The 20171-nt window shown below is 38.0% G+C and overlaps 1 protein-coding gene across 6 annotated transcripts in view; it reads right to left on the minus strand.

The window, feature by feature from the left end:
- Positions 1-20171, minus strand: part of Iml1 (GATOR complex protein Iml1) — a 31760-nt gene that overhangs the window by 11010 nt on the left and 579 nt on the right. The window contains exons 3-19 of one of the 6 annotated variants that reach the window (XM_074088106.1): positions 19623-19760; positions 18160-18329; positions 17443-17709; positions 17018-17160; positions 16745-16932; positions 15255-15732; positions 14655-14800; positions 13324-13518; positions 12240-12500; positions 11617-11772; positions 11050-11064; positions 9129-9346; positions 7790-8001; positions 6922-7096; positions 6096-6293; positions 4034-4111; positions 2383-2465 (exon numbers count right to left, since the gene is read on the minus strand). In XM_074088106.1, the coding sequence (XP_073944207.1) occupies positions 2383-2465; positions 4034-4111; positions 6096-6293; positions 6922-7096; positions 7790-8001; positions 9129-9346; positions 11050-11064; positions 11617-11772; positions 12240-12500; positions 13324-13518; positions 14655-14800; positions 15255-15732; positions 16745-16932; positions 17018-17160; positions 17443-17709; positions 18160-18329; positions 19623-19760 (3121 nt within the window). The remainder of the gene's footprint in view (positions 1-2382; positions 2466-4033; positions 4112-6095; positions 6294-6921; positions 7097-7789; positions 8002-9128; positions 9347-11049; positions 11065-11616; positions 11773-12239; positions 12501-13323; positions 13519-14654; positions 14801-15254; positions 15733-16744; positions 16933-17017; positions 17161-17442; positions 17710-18159; positions 18330-19622; positions 19761-20171) is intronic. The other 5 variants (XM_074088108.1, XM_074088110.1, XM_074088109.1 and 2 more) reach the window with 5 other exon arrangements.

The following is a 20171-nucleotide window of genomic DNA, read 5'->3' on the forward strand; positions in this document are numbered from 1 at the left end:
ACTACAAAATCCTTGAAAATATTTTTCTAGGTACGTACTAGCTCGAAGTCGGTGACTCAGCATAACCCAGAAAGAGGGATTGAAACCCATAGTATGTTGGTGAGGTAGACGACTATTGTTCCACTCCTGCGGGCTCGTGCTGAGGCACCGACTTCGAGCTAGTACGTACCTAGAAAAATATTTGCAAGGGTTTTGTAGTCGGTTCCTTTTTTTGTTATTTTTGTTATTTTTTTGGAGTCGGTTTTACTTTTTTGTTAAACATTTTCTTTATATTATTTACAATACTTGATTTAATTCCAAAGACTGTTTATTAAATTATAAAAGCAGTAACTTATTAAATCGAGCATTAATCGATTTTTAAAATGTAAAATTTTCCACCATCTCTACGCTAGTCTATGCTACTACAGGATTATACCCAAACCCATGTTTCATTCAAGAAATAATTTCAAATTTTGACGAAGATTTTTCAAATGAAAATTATATATTGAAATCAAGTGAGTTTTGGTGAAAAAAGTGATTATAAAATACGTCTAGTTAAAAGACACGAATTACAGATGAATGTGTTATTGATGCGATCCACTGGGTGTTTATACAATAATTTTGATAAAATCGGTTTGTTTACACTTTCTATAAATTGGATTGACATAAACCATAGGTATGTATACTAATACACGTACAGTCAACGTCATAAATAAGTGATCACTTTTGTGCCTTGTCATTTTAACGTCATGTTCGAAAAGCCATACGAAATTGTGCACCGACTGAAAGGGACATGGTACAAAAGTGATCACTTATCTATGACGTTGACTATACAAAACCGAACAGCCAAATTAGTAAGTACGCATATTTAGTAAACTTTACAACATGTTTAGTTTCGCAATTTTCATTTCTATGTAGACGAAGTCGCGGGCTACTGTAATATAATATAATAATGTAATATAATAAGTATAAAAACACGGATTACTGTTTTTCTTACAGTTAACATTTAAACAGGCAATGAACGCGACGAGTGAATAAAATCTGTACCACTATAAGCAGATATCATGTAGGAAAACATAAAACATGTAGTAACGGGTCGACGTGGCTCAAATAGTCAAAATTAAATGTTTTGCCTCGTGATGACATGTTTTTCGTAAAATTATTAACATCGGTCCGTGTTCAAATTGATTTCGCATCGCTATATTTACCATCGATGAATTTATGACAGATTACCCCTAAAAAATGCGTCAAAACGTGCCTATAGCTATGTAAGGAAAACTATCCATAGATTGATCATTGGGACCGCTCCACATTGTTCATCGCAAGCTTAGACATGCAAATCTTAAGGCAGGCTTGTGCGGACCAAAGTTAACTCCAAGTTAACCGCTAATCCACGGTTCAGTATTATCAAAATGTATGGAATGTCAACCCTAACCCAGGTTTAATATTTTTTTACTCAGGACCGAGCAAGTGGCCCTAAGATATTTCTAACCATATTAATCTCATTATTATCATACTCGTTAATCCTGCTATAGCACTTAAGCGATTACGTTAAATGATTAAATTAACCCAACCCAATGGAAATCATATCGATTACAAATTAAATATTCTTCAAGAATATACTCTTTTTAATAACCATTTATTAGGATAAGCCATTGCAAGAAAAATCGTGAAAATTTACATTGCACCGCTTGATCACTTGAAAACTTGAAACTCGCAGCTTGCGGTCTCGCAATGTAATGCAACTTGTACGATTTTCCTTGCAGGTTTAAACTGGACTTTTAAGAGCCTTGCTACATCACCACGGCGCAGCGTCGTATCATGAAACGACGCGGCGCCGCAGTGCAGCACGTTGCCTGCGTTACGATGCGCTACAAGATGCAGAATAGGGTGTGCCAAGTGGTCGACACCATACCAGGTGTGGCCTGTACTCGTAATACGAGCAAATAATTAAAACATAGGTCGTACTCGTAAAACTGAACAACATTCGTTCAGCGACTTTTAAAATAATGGAGTCTTTAGATTTTCCCTTTTTCCTACAAATTAAATACTGTTATCAATGTACGCCATTCTAGAACCCAACTGACGTCGCCTGTCACGGTACAAACATCAAGCATTTTGCTTTACATTGCTTCTCCGAATAAACTTTAAAGTGTAATAAAAATAAAAAACTAATTATTTTTAAAAGTCGCTGAACTAATGTTGTTCAGTTTGACGAGTACGATCTATGTTTTAATTAATTGCTCGTATTACAGGCCACACCCGTATATCTGCTAGACGCGGCATCGGCAACGTGTAGCATTCCGGCGCTGCGCCGTTTCACGTCACGACGCCGTGCCGTGGTGATGTGGCCGTCCTAAATGTTAAGAGCCACGTCGGCCCGTCGGTTCTGTGAGTACTGACATAGCTTCGATCCGCAGCCGCGGCCGGTCCGGTAGCCGGGTGCTGCCGACGCGCTCCCGGAACGGGGAGCTCGATACTCCACCCTGACACCACACGCACACGTTAACATCACGTATATATACGCCGCGCGACGACCAACGAACCAACAGACAAGGTAGTTGCGGTAAATCTAAAGGAGGCTTAGGGTACTTACTAGGTACCCTGTATCGCATTCTGACCAGCCTGAGGCTATTATTGTCTAAAGCGCGGGGCTCGCGATGGCATTCACCATATCTTTCTACCCTCCTCCTACACCGTTTGACGGCACGAAGTGGTGAAGGCATTATGATTCCGAGCGCGTTAGACATTATGGTCTCAGTGGATGTGCGAAATGGATGAACGCTTTATGTCCGCGATAATTAGTGCTAAGCCCTGGTGGCATTATGCTCAAATTTTGATATAATTTAACAGAAATTTAGTAATTTAAAGCTTTATTGAGCTGAGTGTCCATTCAACGGGTCGTTTTCACATACAACCGTAACGTAATATTATGTATATTGCTTAGAAACTGTGCTTTGATGCCCTCAATGTACAAAGTTTTTGAGTAATATCCAAGTTACATTCTATATGGGAAAGCGATCACGACTGATGTTCTAGACTTGAAGAAACTCTTTTGTTATGCGTGTTTGTTCCGGTAGTTAAATGACGATTTTATTCCCTTGAAATACATATTTCAAAAACGCGAATACCTTTTTTGTGTTCGTTCGTCGTCGATAAATAATAGCGGCTGTAACATCTAATAATAACGAAAAAATAATTAAAAATAAGCCAGCAAACAATATCACAGTATTTAAAGTGCAGTCCGTGCATTATAATTGCATAATTTTATAATAAGCAGTGCAATATACGCAATTCTCATTTACAACTCGGTCCGGTCCACTCCAAATTTGGAGGGTGAGGGCTCGATACACCGTAGTCTTGAATGGCGGTGCAGTCTCAAAGTAGCAAGAAAAATACTCGTACGCAGCAAGTCGGAAAATACAGCTGTGAACCCGGGTTCCACTAAATACAAATTAAATCAGATAGGATTTAGTATTGTGACTGTCAATGTCGAAATTTTAAGTTGTTACAATTAGTGTTGAGGGTTAAAATGATAATGTGCAAGAAATATTAAAATGCCAATCTCCACACCATTTATAAGGTATTAATTTAATTGATTTACGTAACCTTTAGTTCGTTGAGCCAATAACAAAACCTGTGCGCGGAATATGCTTTAAAATAAATTTAAAATGCAGTATTCGGACAATCCTAGAGAAAAAAATGTGTCTTAGGCGAACTAACGAGCGGAATGGATTTAAAAAGACATATTTACGGCTAATTTTGAGAACAACTTGAGTATTATTTACAGATGGTATACTTAATTAATTGGGTAACAAGTTATCGTAGAAGTGGTCAAGTAGGTAATAGAAAACTCATCGTACCTACTTAAATACAGTGGTAGCGAAGACCTAAAAAGAAAACATGTCAGGTCACACTTTTCCCCTTAACTTCCATCAAGTAAAAAACCATATTTTTGAGTGAACATGATACAAAAAAGCCAAAATGGCCTAGGGGGTGTAATAGATGGCATTCGCTCGTTAGCCGCTAGTTCGGGGTTGCGCCGGGCCAGTACCTGGGCACTCCGATTGAGGATGGAGGTGGAGTGACGCCGCCGTGTCAGCGCGTCGTCTGCGCCCGCGCCGCCCGCCATCTGAAGCCACCATATATCACTCCGCTACTCTAACTTCCCGAGCCACCCACTGGCGGCTTATCCGACTTCAAAAAACCCACAACTGTCGCCTCTATCGCCAACGACCCTTCAATATAGCATTGAGCGCCGCGACCGCGAGGCATTTTCTTATTAAATCAGGATTTTTTCTAGCTCTATCGATCCTCCACCAGCTAACTCCGATCAAGTAGGTTTGTATAGTTAGGTTTCGAGTTAATCTCATGCGATCAGACCCAAACAGGAAATTAATGGCGTGCAAATTAAAGAAACTTTGAAAGGAAAAATAACATCCACACGAGACCGACATAACATCAAGGTTCATTCTACTAACCCAGTGTACGCGAGTATGCACTTGGGAGTTTAACAACAATAAGGGGCTGTTTCGCCATACATTGATTAGAGTTAACTGGCGGTTAGGTGTGATGCCGTCTCTATTTGTTTACTTCGAATAGACGGAGACGGCATCACATTTAACCGTCGGTTAACGCTAATCAATGGATGGTGAAACAGCCCCTAAGGGAATCATGAAACAGTATCTATAATAATTTGGTACCAGCGTGCAGCCAACCACAGCACATTCTTTTAACATACAATTTCCAATTTCATGTTTGAGTTTTGTTTAGTACTTCAATAGTAAAGGTCATGTCATTAATTTCGAAGAACAAATGTATCTAGCTACTCGGGCAAAGTTGTTAAAGAACAAGATATTATATATAACAATTGAGTGCATTTCGATAAATCCATGCAGTGCTAATATTTACAACTCTCCAAACCAAGTGCGAATAAAATAGTCATGCTAAAACAACAATGTATGTACATTTTTACAACAAAATTGTACACAAACTATTTGTAATTATATACAAATAATACATCAATATATTATCCTGTATGGTATCTGAGTAGAAACAAAAAGTATATACATATTATGATAAATTTCAAACTAAAACATTGAATCCAATCATTCTTGTCTTTAGTTCATACAATACGGCAGCAATGCGACAAGTAGGCAAGACAAATTACGAGTAAGTAGGTAGATATTCAGATTTAAATAATTAGTTTCGCCAATGTTCGGCCGAATTACTACGAATATGCGACCAATGGCACTCAAGTCCATCCTTGCATTGGTGGTATAAGGTTTGGACCTAAGAACCTTCTGAGGACGGACGTCTATTGGTTTTACCTCCGTTCTGATTCGCAAGGACGTAGATTACTAGGGGGCAAAAATTATCATTATTATATTAATGGAAAACAGTCAACCTCAAATTTGTCTTGCATACTTGTGGCGTTGAGTGACTTGTCGTTTGAACGAACGACTGATAGTACAATTTGGTTCTTAATAAGCACTAATTATCATGGGCCTGTATTCGACACAAGTACGAGGGAAACTATAGTCTACAATCTGCAAGATTATATCTAAGTACCTAACGATCTGGCCGTGAAATATGTGACCGGCGGCGCGATGATTGAATTCTCTATTCATTGCGCACCCGCAATGTTCACCGTGCAGCAGTCAGTTCGCATCACATGCAATGTATTAGAGTTACGGGGTGACACTTTCCCGGCCCTGGTAATACCAACATGGAAATACCGACCCTGTTTTCTGTGTTCGTGTACACGCCCATAGTAGCTCTTGTCAGTTTCTATGCACGTGTACTCAAAAAACAGGGTCGGTATTCCCATGTCGGTACTATCCGGGCCGAGAAAGAATGTCACCCGAGATACGCTCGAAGTGTCGCTTGTCGCGTGCAATCACGGCCGGGGTGGGTATAAGAGCCTAGATAGAATCAAGCTATCCAGCATTTAAAAACGTATTAGAAATTCCGAATCAAATTTTGGTTATTCTACAGATACTTCATAGATTTTGATGTGTAGAACTTTACAAAGTGTCTCGAATAGAGGCCCGAATTTTGAAGAATGGTTCTAATTTTGTAATAATGTAATTGTTTTGTTTTGGAATCGTACTTACCCTCTGCTTATTAGGTCGTTTAACTTTATTGAAGTAAGACTCAGTCATTTTGAGGAAGCCGTCGGTGAGCTGATCCAAGTCCTGTCTTGTAGGGGTGGGGTATATGTCGCAATGGGTGGTTTCGTCTTCTAGAATCTGCTTGGTGGCGGGATTGTTCAAAGGCAGCAACAACGTTCGGAATCGCCAGTATTTCAGAGCCTGATCAAAATAAATGTTTTATAATTAACACCATTTTAGCTTAAGTCTTCTGCCCTGAATGAACCAGTCCTTTAATTCTCGTGGTAACAATAAAAGTAAATTTTCATCAAAATGACTTACGACACTGAGACTTTGTTAGTTCAGTTTATGTTTAGTATAGTATCAGTTTCATTCACCCTATTTGTACAGACTCTTTTAGAAGTGCGTATGCTGCCAAATTTCGTCTCTAGATATAGTAGTTTAGAGCTCGTTTACCTAGTCTATCAGTTATTTTTTAAACCTTTATTTAACTTGCAATGTATGTACATACATACATACAATGCGCAATGTATGCGCATACATATGCGCAGATAAAATTTTGCAAGTTGAATTTGACTTTTTGACTTGAAATTTGGCATACTTATTTAAATTTGGTAACAATACAATAATGACATCCTCGTGGCCCAGCCAGGATCGGCTCCGCAGGACGGAACTCCTCAACGGTTAATGGCATCGACTTGAATTTTGGCACGGAAATGTAGTTCGGATGACAATGCGTACAGTCAACAAAAAAATCTTGTATTAAAAATGTTTTTTTTTAAACAAACAACTTACTTCTAGGCGTGTCAGATAGTTTGTTTTAGTTTACCTCAACCAGAGCGAAGTCAGTGTCGCCCCTCGTGCAAATGTAATGATCCATATAATTCCAATTGTATGTCTCCAGCTTCTCCGTGGTGAAGGAGACCCAGGACACTTCGTAAGTGTCGTGGTTCGGGGCATGGAAGCGATAACGGTAGTGGATGTTGAAAGGCGGGTAAGGATGTCTGAAAGAGAAACTATATTATAAATAGGTACTATTAGGCTAGCAAGCGGCAGCGGGTCGGCTAGCGCAGCGTAGGATGTCCGTCCAGATGGACGGATGACCTGGTTAAAGCCCCGGGTTCACTGTGGATGCAGGCTGCTTCCAACCGAAGTAACTTCTCCTAGTTATACATTCTTGCTAATCACAGGCATCCTCTCAGAATGAGAGGCTTGAGCTATTAGTTCCCAAGCGAACCCAGTACGGATGAGGAACTTCAAACACCTACCCAGGGTGTCACACCATCTCCATACAAGATTAAATCTTAATTGGTACAGAGGTTTCAGTTTAGGCGAGAAGAAGTAACAGAAGACACGGAAAAAAATCAAGTAAATAAAAGCAAGGATCTTTGGCCTTTAGGGCGAATAAAAAAAACAGACGATGCGGAGTATTAGGCTGCGTTTCCACCAAAGATGTGCGAGGAATGTGTTTTTCATTAACCAACAGAAACGCTTCAATTACCTATCCTCGCACAGCACATCTTTGGTGGAAACAGCTGAGCTGAGCGAGGCGAGGTAAATGAAGCGTTTCTTTTGGTTCATGAAAAACACATCTCTGGTGGAAACGGAGCCTTAGTATGGATGCTTACTTACATGAGGTCTCAAATAATCCCAACAGTCACACAAGAAACGTGTTCAAGAAACATATCACCAGTTACCTGGGCCGATATCTCGTCACAGTGATAGTAGAGCCAACGAGGGTGAGTTTATGGAAGATCCTTCCAATGGAAAGCAGGTAGCGTTTCGTAGGCGCAGCGTTGACAGGTTTGCTGCACTGAGGCGCGACTTTGGACGGCGGCGGCGCGGGCGTCGACGGGCAGTGCGCTTCGATCACGTCGTTCTCGTTCACCCCCACTATTAGTTGGAAGCCCTGGAAAGAGAAAAGAAACGTATTTTTCACTTCTCATGCTCTAAAAGTAGGTCAATATAGCCTTACGAGGCGGGAGTAAAGTGAATAATTTAGTCCCTAGGGAGTAAAAGTATATAAATTGAAAATACAAACTGAAATATAGATGCACAGAAAAAACAGAAAAATAAGACCATCACTGGGAATCGAACCCAGGTCCTCGGTAATCCGTACCGCGTGCTATACCGCTACACCACTGATGGTCAACGGTACCGACACGAATTTCCCCTATGCACCTCATATCTCAGCTTGTTTGTTTCTTACTTAGTCACTTAAGCAGTGACGCTAGCGACATCTATGCCATAGCCCTCATCGAGAAACTTTTTCGGCACTCCATTGGAACTAACCGCTCACCCGGACAAGAGATATCGTTACTAAGCAATCAAATTAAGATTGGTTTTTTGGAATCTTTTTGTATTTTTTATTTCAATTCCAAATTTTTACTTCAATTTAGGTTTTACGGAATGACCGTAAAAGTAAAAATTTGGAATTGAAATAAAAAATACAAAAAGATTCCAAAAAAACAATCTTAAAAGTATATTTTTTTTTTATTTACTTTGAGTGACAGATATACTCGAACAGCCAGTACTTGGCATAAAATAAGATTGTGTGTGGACCATATTCATGAAGAAAATGTTAGGTACGTTCTTAGTCTACGTGGTCTTAGTTCTATGCTTTTTCCGCATAGAAGGTGGCGCCATTCTATTTATTCCAGTTTGTGTATGGACCATTTTGCCAATGCAATTTGTTATATCTGTGTCTGGTTGGAAAAAAAAATACCGCGAATACTTAGAAATTGTTGTAGAGCATAAATCATAAACGATTAAAATAAATTGATTACTCTCACAAAGTCGTCAAGTGATAGTGAAAATTATGAAGTCGAGCAAAGAGCAAAAGACATAATTGATATAATCTTTTGCCGCCGAAATCTAGAAAGATTTCTTTAAAAATCTATGAAAGTTTTACGGACTGGGCAAATAAGAAATGCATTAATTCTTTCACAGAAATTATAATGTTTATATTAGCCGAGTGCGCGCGTCTATTGTCTCGCCAGATGTAAATTCAGAGCAATCAATCAAGAATCCACATACCTGAGCCAACCGGTGAGAAACAAGCTCCTTGAAAACCTCCATGGTAGTCAACGGCTCTTTATATATAGCCCTGTTTTGTGCGAAGTCGGCATTCACATCGTCCGGCAGCAGATTGTAATCGGACACTAAATAGTCGTTCTGTAGCGACCGTTTGTCCGGGAAGTAGTCAGTTGTTATGGGCAAGCAGGCCGGGATGGTCAGAGATTTCCAGTCCACGCCTGGCCAAAGTAATTGGGAAATTAATTATAGTTATAGATTTAGATTAGATTTTTTGCATCGTACACTTTGGCGACTAATTCTAATTTTAAGCGATTTCCAATATTCTGAGACAGTACTAAAGTTAAATAGTGACTGCGCGTTGGTTGCCTGGGTAATCTTCGTTTCGAGCAGCTTTTGTACAGTCGTCATCAGTGACTGTGGTGCCGGCCGAGTGATCAAAATATTTGAACATGCACTTACGTGATTGGCAATACGGGTGTGTCCATATATTTTAAGCAGTTGAATAACTCCCATGTTTTTGATGGCGACTGTACAACCAGTAGCTGTATTGTCTAATGTTTTGGTGGTACGCTAGACAATAAGCCCTTTGAGGCCTTGTTGCCTAACACATTTGAAATCACAATCGATTACAACCACTTCCTTCTGTCACACGGTGTAAAACGAGGGTAGTAAGAAATGGTGAATGCGATCGCGGACGCTAGAGCGTTAAGTCCAGTTTAGACTACAAGAAAAATCGTGCAAGTTGCATCACATTGCGCGCTCGATTGACCACCGACAAGTCGTTGTCTTCACGGCCTCGCAATGTAATGCAACTTGCACGATTTTTCTGGCAAGTATAAATCGGGCTTTAGACAACACGGCCACTGGCTTACTTGCTTTCGGGCGTCTCGTCATCTTAATGATCATATGTATTTTTATTCAGTGGTATTTTCATTAGCATTATGTATAACATGCTTGTTAGTTACCGTTGTTAAAAAGCGCAGAAATTTATAGCTAATGAAATGGTGGAATTAATTAATCATTTGAAGACTTTAATAATATTCATGTTTTTTTCTAAATCATATCATGCAATCACTTTTTGAAGTTTTAGAAAATAAGCTATATGGTGTTATAAAAAAAACGGTGTAAAAATTCAAAATTATTTTGCCCAGTTTAATTCATGTCATAATCATAATGAAATTTCTTATTATTCTAAAAAGCAGCAAGAACGTTCACTTACTTCATTATTTTTTAGAAATGTCTACACTACTTGCGTCATATAATATGCGAGCCCCCCAAGCGTGTTTAGATGTCTACAACTCCTGTAGCACACTGTCCTCGGTGTCAGAAAATAAAATCCCTCTTGATCGTGTTGCCTAGAAATCAAAACATCTACTCTACGTGAAATTTAACCTAGTTTTTTTGTATGACACAGGTACGACAGTGAATATATTGAAATTAAATGGGGTTGCCGATTTCTTCTAAACTGTTACATTTATGACGCAAAATTCTTGAATTTAGCAACTATTTTGTGTGTAAAATTTTAGTTATTTTTTCCATCTGTTTGTAGTTGTATTCTGCCAACTCGTATGTAGGTATTCTACAAGGCAACATTTATTTATGACTACTAAACTATATTTCACCCGTATGATGGTCTTGCCACTCTTCTAAAAAATAAATAAAGCTCAGCTTATTAAATACTTCAAGACTCAGGTAAGTAAAAAAACTAAAAAAGCGATCAAGTTTACTAGTTAGCCATTTAAATAACACGGCGATCTTGCTTTCACTTTTATGACATGCGCATTTTTAATTTACGTTTTCCCATGTTGTCATGTTATTTCTTTATTTCATTCCAATCTCATTGCGACAGTATGCTACAGGAGAAAATACATAATAACTACGCAGCTACTCGATGCAAACATAAATGGGCTGAATATCAAACCTATGGCTCGGTTCGCTATGGTCCGCGAACATCCAACGCGCACCGATAACCAATGCGACGGTGTCATGAAACATTAGAAATGAGGTGAACGATTAGTACATGGTGAATTTACTTAGTAAACTCAAATCGAATATTACAAGGGCTGGTAGCCCTTCAACTGTTTTCTGGTTTTTTTTTTTTAATTAATTCTAAGAAGACTATAGAATGATTGGGTTTTATATGCATTGTTATTTGGAAAAACTGTATCAAGTGCGGAGAACCAGAAATCAGCTTGTGTTTACGTAGTATTGTAGATGGTTGAATATGATTTGTTAGGATTATTTAATGGAAATACACAAACTGTAATAATTATAGATATATTGGCTAGAATTTAAAATAGGTTAACTTTGATGTTTTTATGAGAATTCTCTTATTTTTTGACAGTACTAAAACAAGATTTAAATCGTTCACAATTTACAAAGAGTCCTAGTATATTTTAACTGAAAATAATTGAAAGGAAATAAGCAAGCTTACACTTTAAATACACGCACTCAATAACGCAATCCCTTAAAAAAAGAAGTAACTAACCTGTTGTAAGGGCGGGCGTCCACTCCTGCTCTCCTGTGGCACCCCATAGCAAAGCTAAAGAGGCGTTGTTGGTGGACGGTGGGCCTAATACAGTGCCGAGTATGTTCAAAGCACCTGATGCACTTATCATACGCTTGCGACTCGACATTATGTTTCCTGTAAATCACACGTTTTGATAATACTAATTTTTGGTTGATTGTTCGCATTCCTCGGTGGCTCGGTTGGTAGGGCACCTCTGGCGTCTAAAGCCACATGAGATACGGGTTCGAAACTTCCAACCCCGTTCGGGATCCGAAAATCTTATTTATGTTTTAAAAATCTTGGATTTCGTTGAACAAGCATACCTCTTGCTAATAAAAACAATATTTGAGGTATGGTGACATATTGAGACTAGTTTTTATTCTGATAAATCGTGTTGTTACCGCGGGATAGCGATAAATAGCTAGACAGTTAGTAGACTAAGGGGCTGTTTCACCATCCATTGATTAGTGTTAACTGACGGTTAAATGTGATGCCGTCTCTATTTGTTTTGTTCGAATAGACGGAGACGGCATCACATTTAACCGTCAGTTAACACTAATCAATGGATGGTGAAACAGCCCCTAAATAAATAACACACTAACCATCAACCTGGTACATCGGATGACTATTATTTATCATCGACGACCCATTCTCCTTTGGCATGTTGTTTTCTCTATGGCTCGGCATATTGTTTTCTCGATGGCTGGACATATTGTTTTCTCTATGACTCTCCCGATGACTTTCCCTATGACTCTCTCGGTGATTATCACGATGGGTGCTGCGATGATTGTCGGCTCTGGACGCTGCTTCGCCGGCCGGCCGCGCTTGGTAATGATGCTGCTGAATCAATACTCCCGTGGGACCTAGAATTGAAAGCAGTATATTCCAATAGTGAAATAATACGTATTTGACTATTTTTTTATATTTTATAAATTATAAATTAAAACTTCACAATGCCTGTTATGGCAATTACCGGTCGAAGCTTGTATATGTATGGTGCGCTTTTCTCAAAAATGATAGGTGATAATGAAATGACGGTGAATGTGATGTGATGATGATGATGGTGAGGATGATGATGATAATGATAATTGTGATGATGATTAATGTTGATGATGATGATGATTGTTAGTGATTTGGATGATGATGGTTGATGGTGATGATGATGATGATTGTTAGTGATGGTGATGATGATGGTCGTTGATGGTGATAATGATGATTTTGATGATGATACTGAAGATGATGATGATGGTCGTTGATGGTGATGATGATGGTTGGCAGTGATGATGACGATGACGATGGTGATGATAATGATGACATGGACCCATTTCAAAACAGGAACTAGTTAACTACACCCAACACTGCCGCTAGGCCCGCGCGCTGTTTGTGACGGGTTCCAAATTTTTAAAGGAACCCGTTACTGTCCAGGAAGTAATTTCATAGTTACTTCCTGGAGAGTTCGAAACCCGTTACTGTCCAGGAAGTAAAAATATCATACTTACTTTCTGGACACTAGCAGCTAGTCTCCAGGATGCGTTACCTTCTACGAAGTTTTTGATGACGTAATGGCAACATCAACATTTCGTACCATTTTTGATAAAATATTATTTCTATTGAACACCACAAATCAGTGACACTAGACTAACATGCCCAACTATTGAAGTACAACTCATGCTTCCTTATCCTTACCTTTAGGAAATATGTGGGTCCATCGTCTTCTATTACTGGTCAACTTGACAGTGACATGTGAGGGATCAAACGGGTTGATAAGAGCCCTTCCTGTCCTTATGACCGGTTTGTGTGTAGATATGGAGCTCCGAGGCGAGAGGCGGGCGCCTCCCGGGGAGTCTGGAGTGTCGAAGCTGGAATCTGAGGAACGTTTGGCTGGAAATTGAGGTTTGTTACCGCTTATTTAAAGGTGCTATTTAAATTTGTATACTTCAACACACACGCTGGCATACTCAGCAGAACATAGTAGCAAACAAAAGAAGTTTTTTTTGTGAACTGCTATTTTTATGAATTACGTAGGTAATTTAAGTCACTGCCGGCGTCAGAATAAAAAAAAAAATTACGATCATGCAAATGCAACAAAATGTTAGTGGAAGAACCGCACACTGTTGTTTATTTTTTAAGACAATTTTAAAACTGTTTTATTCCTTAATCTAGACACTAAGTTCAGTGTTATGTTCCCCAAGAAGAGTAAAACCGTTGAGGATGCTCCATATAAGATTCCAGTGTCATAGTACATAGTAGGTAGCTATAATGTAAAGGTATATTAGAAATAAAACTTTTTGTTTGCGAATGCATTACAAACAACTCAACTTATATTATAAAATTTACAGACAAACAAATAACGCTCAGTCTAACGCATTAGAGCTAAAGTTGAAATTTGGCAAACAATATACCTCTAATATCATTGAGGTTTACGCCATGCGCTTGCTGCATGCCGGTCTTATACTCCGAAGTTAATGTTATCTGTCTGTATATTGTAATTTATATTTTGTGATGGTGAATAAAAATTTCTATTGTTATTATTAAGTTAGAAATTCGAACTTTGTATCTTGCCTTCTCGCTCACACTAATAGTATTTAACAAGAGAGTGAGAGGGACTTCAACTTTCGAACTTGGGTATAAACTACCAGAAACATTTTTCGAAATTTTGACGGTTACATATTCTTCTACGGGGTAAAAAAACTCAACCATAAGTCAGGAAGAGTGGTTTCCGACCGAGTGACTACGTCCGATACGAATCCGATCGGAACCGGAGTAGTCGTAGAACTATCTCTATGGTGGGCAGTGTATGCACTAGATCAGAAAGAAATTGGATGATGGAACTATACAAATAGTTCTACGACTACTCCACACCGTATTTTCACGGGTACGGATTGGATTTGGATCGGTCTTAGTGCGAAACCACTATGACACAGAAAATGGCCTATAATTTTATATTATACGTGTTTATCATTAAAGTGGTCGCTTTTAGTCTTACCAAGACTAAGCTGTAAGGAATGTGTACATACGTCCTGTTGACAGTATATCGCCGAGACTGTGATGGATGTCAGGGTCCGACATTTTTCTGTGGTAAGTGATGGAGGAAGGCGGACTCCTCCTCAGGCCTTCGAGGCCTGCCACTGACGTCTTCTTAGTGCGAGCAACTCTTTGCACACTGAAACGTAATAGAAATAATCGTTTACTAGTGTTCTAAAAAGTTTCAAGACCACTGAATCTTTCACTTACAAAATGTTTTTTCTTCATTTTATTATGTACACAATTATTAACAGGAATGCAGGTAATAATTACGGACTGGTATAATAATGTCTACACCAGTGAATACACCGTGTTTTTCTTGATTTTCGTTAACTTCGACAGATGGCTCAGTTTATTGATAAAAACTTCTGGGTACTTAGTTAACTTTTAGGCCAAGTACAAAAAAACCGCACTAATTACAAAACTTGACGAGTCACATAAAAAAAACTCGACAGATGATGATGAAATGATGATGACAAAATGTCATTTGCAGCGAGAAGGTACGCGACTCAGTTTCTTCAACTGTACATATTTATGTGACTTTTCGCGGATAATATTGGTGACCTTGGCTTTGGCTGTAAATTATAACTTACCATGTGCTATGGGCCGGAGGTAACTGAAAAACTTGTGCATCATATGCATCATAATCAAATATAGAGTTATGCATATATTCGTCCTCCTTCAGCAATTTCCCTTTCTTCTCGTCTTCATACATCTTCTTAAGTGGTTCCTGACTTTTCCGGGGTGGCAACTTAATCCTCGGAATAAAGTTGGAATACGCAACCTTCTTGTTTGTCGAGTAAAATGACAAGTTAATCCAATGGGGCATAGAGTAGTCGTCTATGGAGTTGAGATTGTTGTCTTTGTTGTGGAATTTTAATAACGGCACGGCGTGTAATGGTTGTTCGCCAACGCAAACCAAGTCACTGCCTACTCCGTTATCGATGATCCGCTGTTTTGTGACGTTGGTAAGTTCTCTATCAACTTCGAATACACCCACTCCAGGTGTAATGACTACACTTAGCTGCCCGGTCCGGTCGAAACATCTGTCTAGGTAGTGCTTTTCAAATACTGAAAACAAAAAATTATCCCTTTTAAATAATATATGGGACTTTTCACTTTGGATTCACAACTTTGGGGAATTTTAACTACTGATAAAAATAGAACTTGGAACAACTAGAAACTATTCGCAGCTCTTAACGAAATTGATAATTCCATTCAAAAATAGTCAGCGCTGGCTCTAGCCCTTGATCAAGGTAGAGCGCGAATGTCTACATCGCTTCCACGCTGCTCAGGGCCGGCGCTGGAAATAGACTTCAAGAATACTGAAAGCTTTTTTTTATCACTTCTGCAGATACTTACAGCCTTATTCACAAAAAAGTTAGAGCCTCCTTGAAGGCCCGATGCTAAAAAACATGTTTCATAAACGTCTGTTAGCGCTAATCAGTCGATCAAGGCTCTGCTAAAGTTAGAGGACCGTAGACCCTCCTTTATCTCCCTGCTAAGTAACAAAATGGCCGCCACAAGTTTGAACAGCTGACTTTGACAAGAGCAAAAAACCATACCGAAGATATTTTTAGTGAAAGGAAGGTTACGCCGAGATTAATAAAAATCCAGGAAAATTTATTTTCAGGAATTTGTATTTAAAAATCTATTGTAGTTGTATTTATTACTGCTACTTTACTAACAATAAATATGAAAAAAAAAATTAGGATGATTAACATAATTACGGCTTTTTGCACTTAGGTACAACATAAACATGCGGATCGGAAATGGCGGGAAAACAAACATCTCGCTTTTTATTTTTTTCCTGCTAATTTGCTGTCACAGCTGTAATTTTTTTTTTTAATTGTCGATGAGGCCATTTTTTGTCTTTGATTTGTCAAGATGTAACATAACCCGTCTAATCCGTCTATCAGACTCGCGCAGAGCAGACTGCTAGCAATCGTTTATGAATCATACTTCTTGACAACCGTCTAACAAGCTTAATCAGTCTGCTAAGTAACAGACCAATCAAACCTCAATTAAGGACTTTTTATGAATAAGGCTGTTAAGGTGCAATCAGAAACTTCTTGATGCATACCATTCAAGCTCATGTTAAGAACTTCCAAAAAGTTTCCCTGCGCTGCTGTAGAGTTTATTGCAGTTGGTATATCTATGTTTGGCCTCTCATGGTACTGCAGAACAATTTTTTGGTAGTCGGTAAACAGCCTTCTTAACTGAAGGAGTACATTAGACCAGTCTTCATAACGCTCATTTTGGACTGCAACTCTAGTAGACAGAAAGTTTTGAATTAAAAATGGTATGATGACTTCATATATAAAAATTACTGTTTTTATTTTGTTAGTTACTTTACCTATAAAAGTCTTCGTAAAACCGGCCCCTGTAGTCTTTTTGTAAGCACTCCTTCATGTGTTGCGGAAACTCTTCCAAAGACTTGGCTTTATAAAATGTCCTAGAGAATAACACAATTGTCACCTCGTGGTTGCTCCCATTTTTCTGTAAAACATTTTCAATAAAATTGAATTAAAAAAAATTACTTATCTTGAAAGATGTTTAAAACTGATAAGTTTAATTTTTTATTAACAAATTCTTCTGAAAATATCGATTGGTTGTACAGTTACCAGTACTAATTATCTGACACAACAAAGTGTGCATGACTCTATTTCTGAGACTGGCCTACGAGGTCATACATTTTTGCATGCTCTGCTGTGGCAGATCTTATTGCAGGTGACTGTAGATGAAAAAAAATATGAAATAAAAAAATAAAAAGCTAACTACCTTCCATTTGGCAAAGAGTTCCGCAAGGAAACCATTAACAGCCTTCTCAAAATACAAATCTCCGTGTATGTCAAAGTCCCACATTTCTGATGACATTTGGATGAACAAGTATACCATTGATGTTGAAGATCTGAACACAATCTTGGTGTCTTCAGTAATGACACCGCAGGCTACTCGGTCGCCCTGAGACCACATCTCGTACACTTGACATCTAATGGCTCCACCACAGTATTCAATCTTTTTGTTGAGGTAGACACATGTGCTGACCTGGATATTACAATGTCTTTAGGTTAGGTAACTATTGATGAAAGAAGTAATTGGACTAATCTAAACAGCATAAAGAAAAAAAATGCGAGCTCTTGTACTGGAGAACAATATAATCTAAATCAATCAAGTTTAAAACTTTTAATCAAAAAATAAACTGTGTCCATGTATATTAAAACACAACTCCACCAATAACATCAAAGCAATTGCATAGAAGAGGTTGTTAAAATTTATCTACAAGATATCTTCAAATTCCTCCAGTGTTTCATTTTGTTTGATTGAACATGCCTGTAAATGTATTTTGGGATTTTTTAATTGAAGTCAACTAATGTTTGTTGTTGATTAATTAAATGCAAGTATGCATGTGGTAAGCAAATTAATGCAATTTATTACTTAAAATCATATGCAAATATGGCATACTGATAAAAGAAATATTTTTAAGCTTATTCTTACTAAATGATTTTTGAGTCGCCACATTTCCGATCTGCCCATGTACTGGTCTTTGAATGTCAGTTCCACTGAGTCTAGTGCCACATCAGAAACATTGACAATGTTTACATAGACATCAGCAAATGTCCGTAGTTGAAATGTGGCTGCAATGCTTTGCTCCACACTTATGGTATCTAGAAAAAATCAAAGTAAAAGTCACAATAGCTTTATTCAATTTATGCTTTAACCTGAGGCCTTATTGTGTAACATACTTGGAACCACTTATTTCTGTCATACGGCTTAAGCCCACGTAAGAAAGAGAATGCGGATGTAATTGCTAAAACCATTAGACAATACGGCCTCAGGAGTGTGCACTGAGGGTAGCCATCAGCACTGATGCTTACCCTGCAGCTTTGTGGGTACAGATGCTAGCTCTGCCTACCCTCACTGCACACCAATGGTTTAAAGAAGCTTTTAGCAATAAATACCAAAAAATCTACCACTGCTTCAGGAAAACCTCTGTTGACAAAAATCCAACAAAAATGTCAATCCCTATTTCCCTACTTAATATTATAAATGTGAAAGTAACTCTGTCTGTATGTTACGCTTTCATGTTGAAAGCACTGAAGCGATTTTGATGAAATTTGGTATAGAGATAGTTTGAAACCCAAGGATCAACATAGGATACCCTTTATTCTGGTAGAAGGCGCCAACGCGCGATAACCTGGATCCGCGCAGACAAAGTAGCGGGCATAAGCTAGTAAGAATTTATTTTCTCAAAAGAGATCTACAAGGTCATTTTATGATTTACTGTACAGATATTTGACACAAATTGAATAATATTATTTTTTATCAAACAGACATTTTTGTTGCAAAAGGTCCTTATAATAGATGGAACTAAACAAATGGATATATATTAGAGTAGTATTTTGTTATTAATACAGTAAATCTCAATATTTGCATGACTTAAAAAAAAAGTTTGAATGTATGAGACTCATAATTCATTGAACATTGTGTAATGTACTACATTTAAAGCAAATAAATAAGTTTCATTTCATTTTCATTTCATTTCATTTCAACCACATTTTTAAGTAGATACGCTATTATTAAATATAATGACCCGGATAACTCACATCTTATATCGAGTTTAGCTCGACATGTAGATACGCTATTATCACTACACAAATGAAAGTTTTTTTTTTTTATTGACATTCATTAGTAATGTAACGGTCATTAGTTATGCAAATTGTCAAAAAAATATCTGATGCAACCTTTAAGAAGCACACAAAAACAAAAGATGTCATAAAAACAATAAAAAAGCCTAAGAGGAAGTGGTCAGGCCTACAAATAAATAATAAATAATTACTTTAAACTTTTAATTAAATTTCACATTCAATTTAAAGTGCTTTACTCTGCTAGGCAAAGATCTTTCCTTCTTACCGCCACTTGTCTCTATCAAGTGCATAAGTTTATAAACTGAAATATACCTCTCCCTCTTCCAGGTACATCCATTTTCGTGACTTGTAGCAGTAGCCTTGGGTAGTCATTTTCAGGATGATAAATTTCTACTACATCCTTTTCTTTTAGGCCAGGATAATCTTTTAGGTTTATTATCAAGTCCACAGCTGAAATAAAAAACATATATGTAAGTGAACTAAAAGAATTTCCTTGCATTTCATTGATATGGACCTCCGCAAAGTAACGCCTGATTCAATAAATTATATATGTAAGTATCTTTTTGTAAATGTAAGTGGCATCAAAAGAAGCAAACAAAAATGGCACTTAGCTTAACATACCCAAAAACATGAAGCTACCAAATCCCATGCTCTTAAGAGCATAGATAGAATTTGAAGTAGCTCAACCACCCCCTGAGCAGCTAATGGGAACATTTCATTGAACAGGTTTGAGAGAACAATGCTTGTAAGTAGATTTTTTACATCTACAGACTCGCATACATCATGGTATGTACTATCAGGTAAAGCATTTAGAATCTAAGGAAGCGGTAACTTAGATGTCCTATTTTCGTATACATTGGC

Source organism: Choristoneura fumiferana, chromosome 5 (genome assembly GCF_025370935.1).
Source record: "Choristoneura fumiferana chromosome 5, NRCan_CFum_1, whole genome shotgun sequence".
Taxonomy (NCBI): Eukaryota; Metazoa; Arthropoda; class Insecta; order Lepidoptera; family Tortricidae; genus Choristoneura; species Choristoneura fumiferana.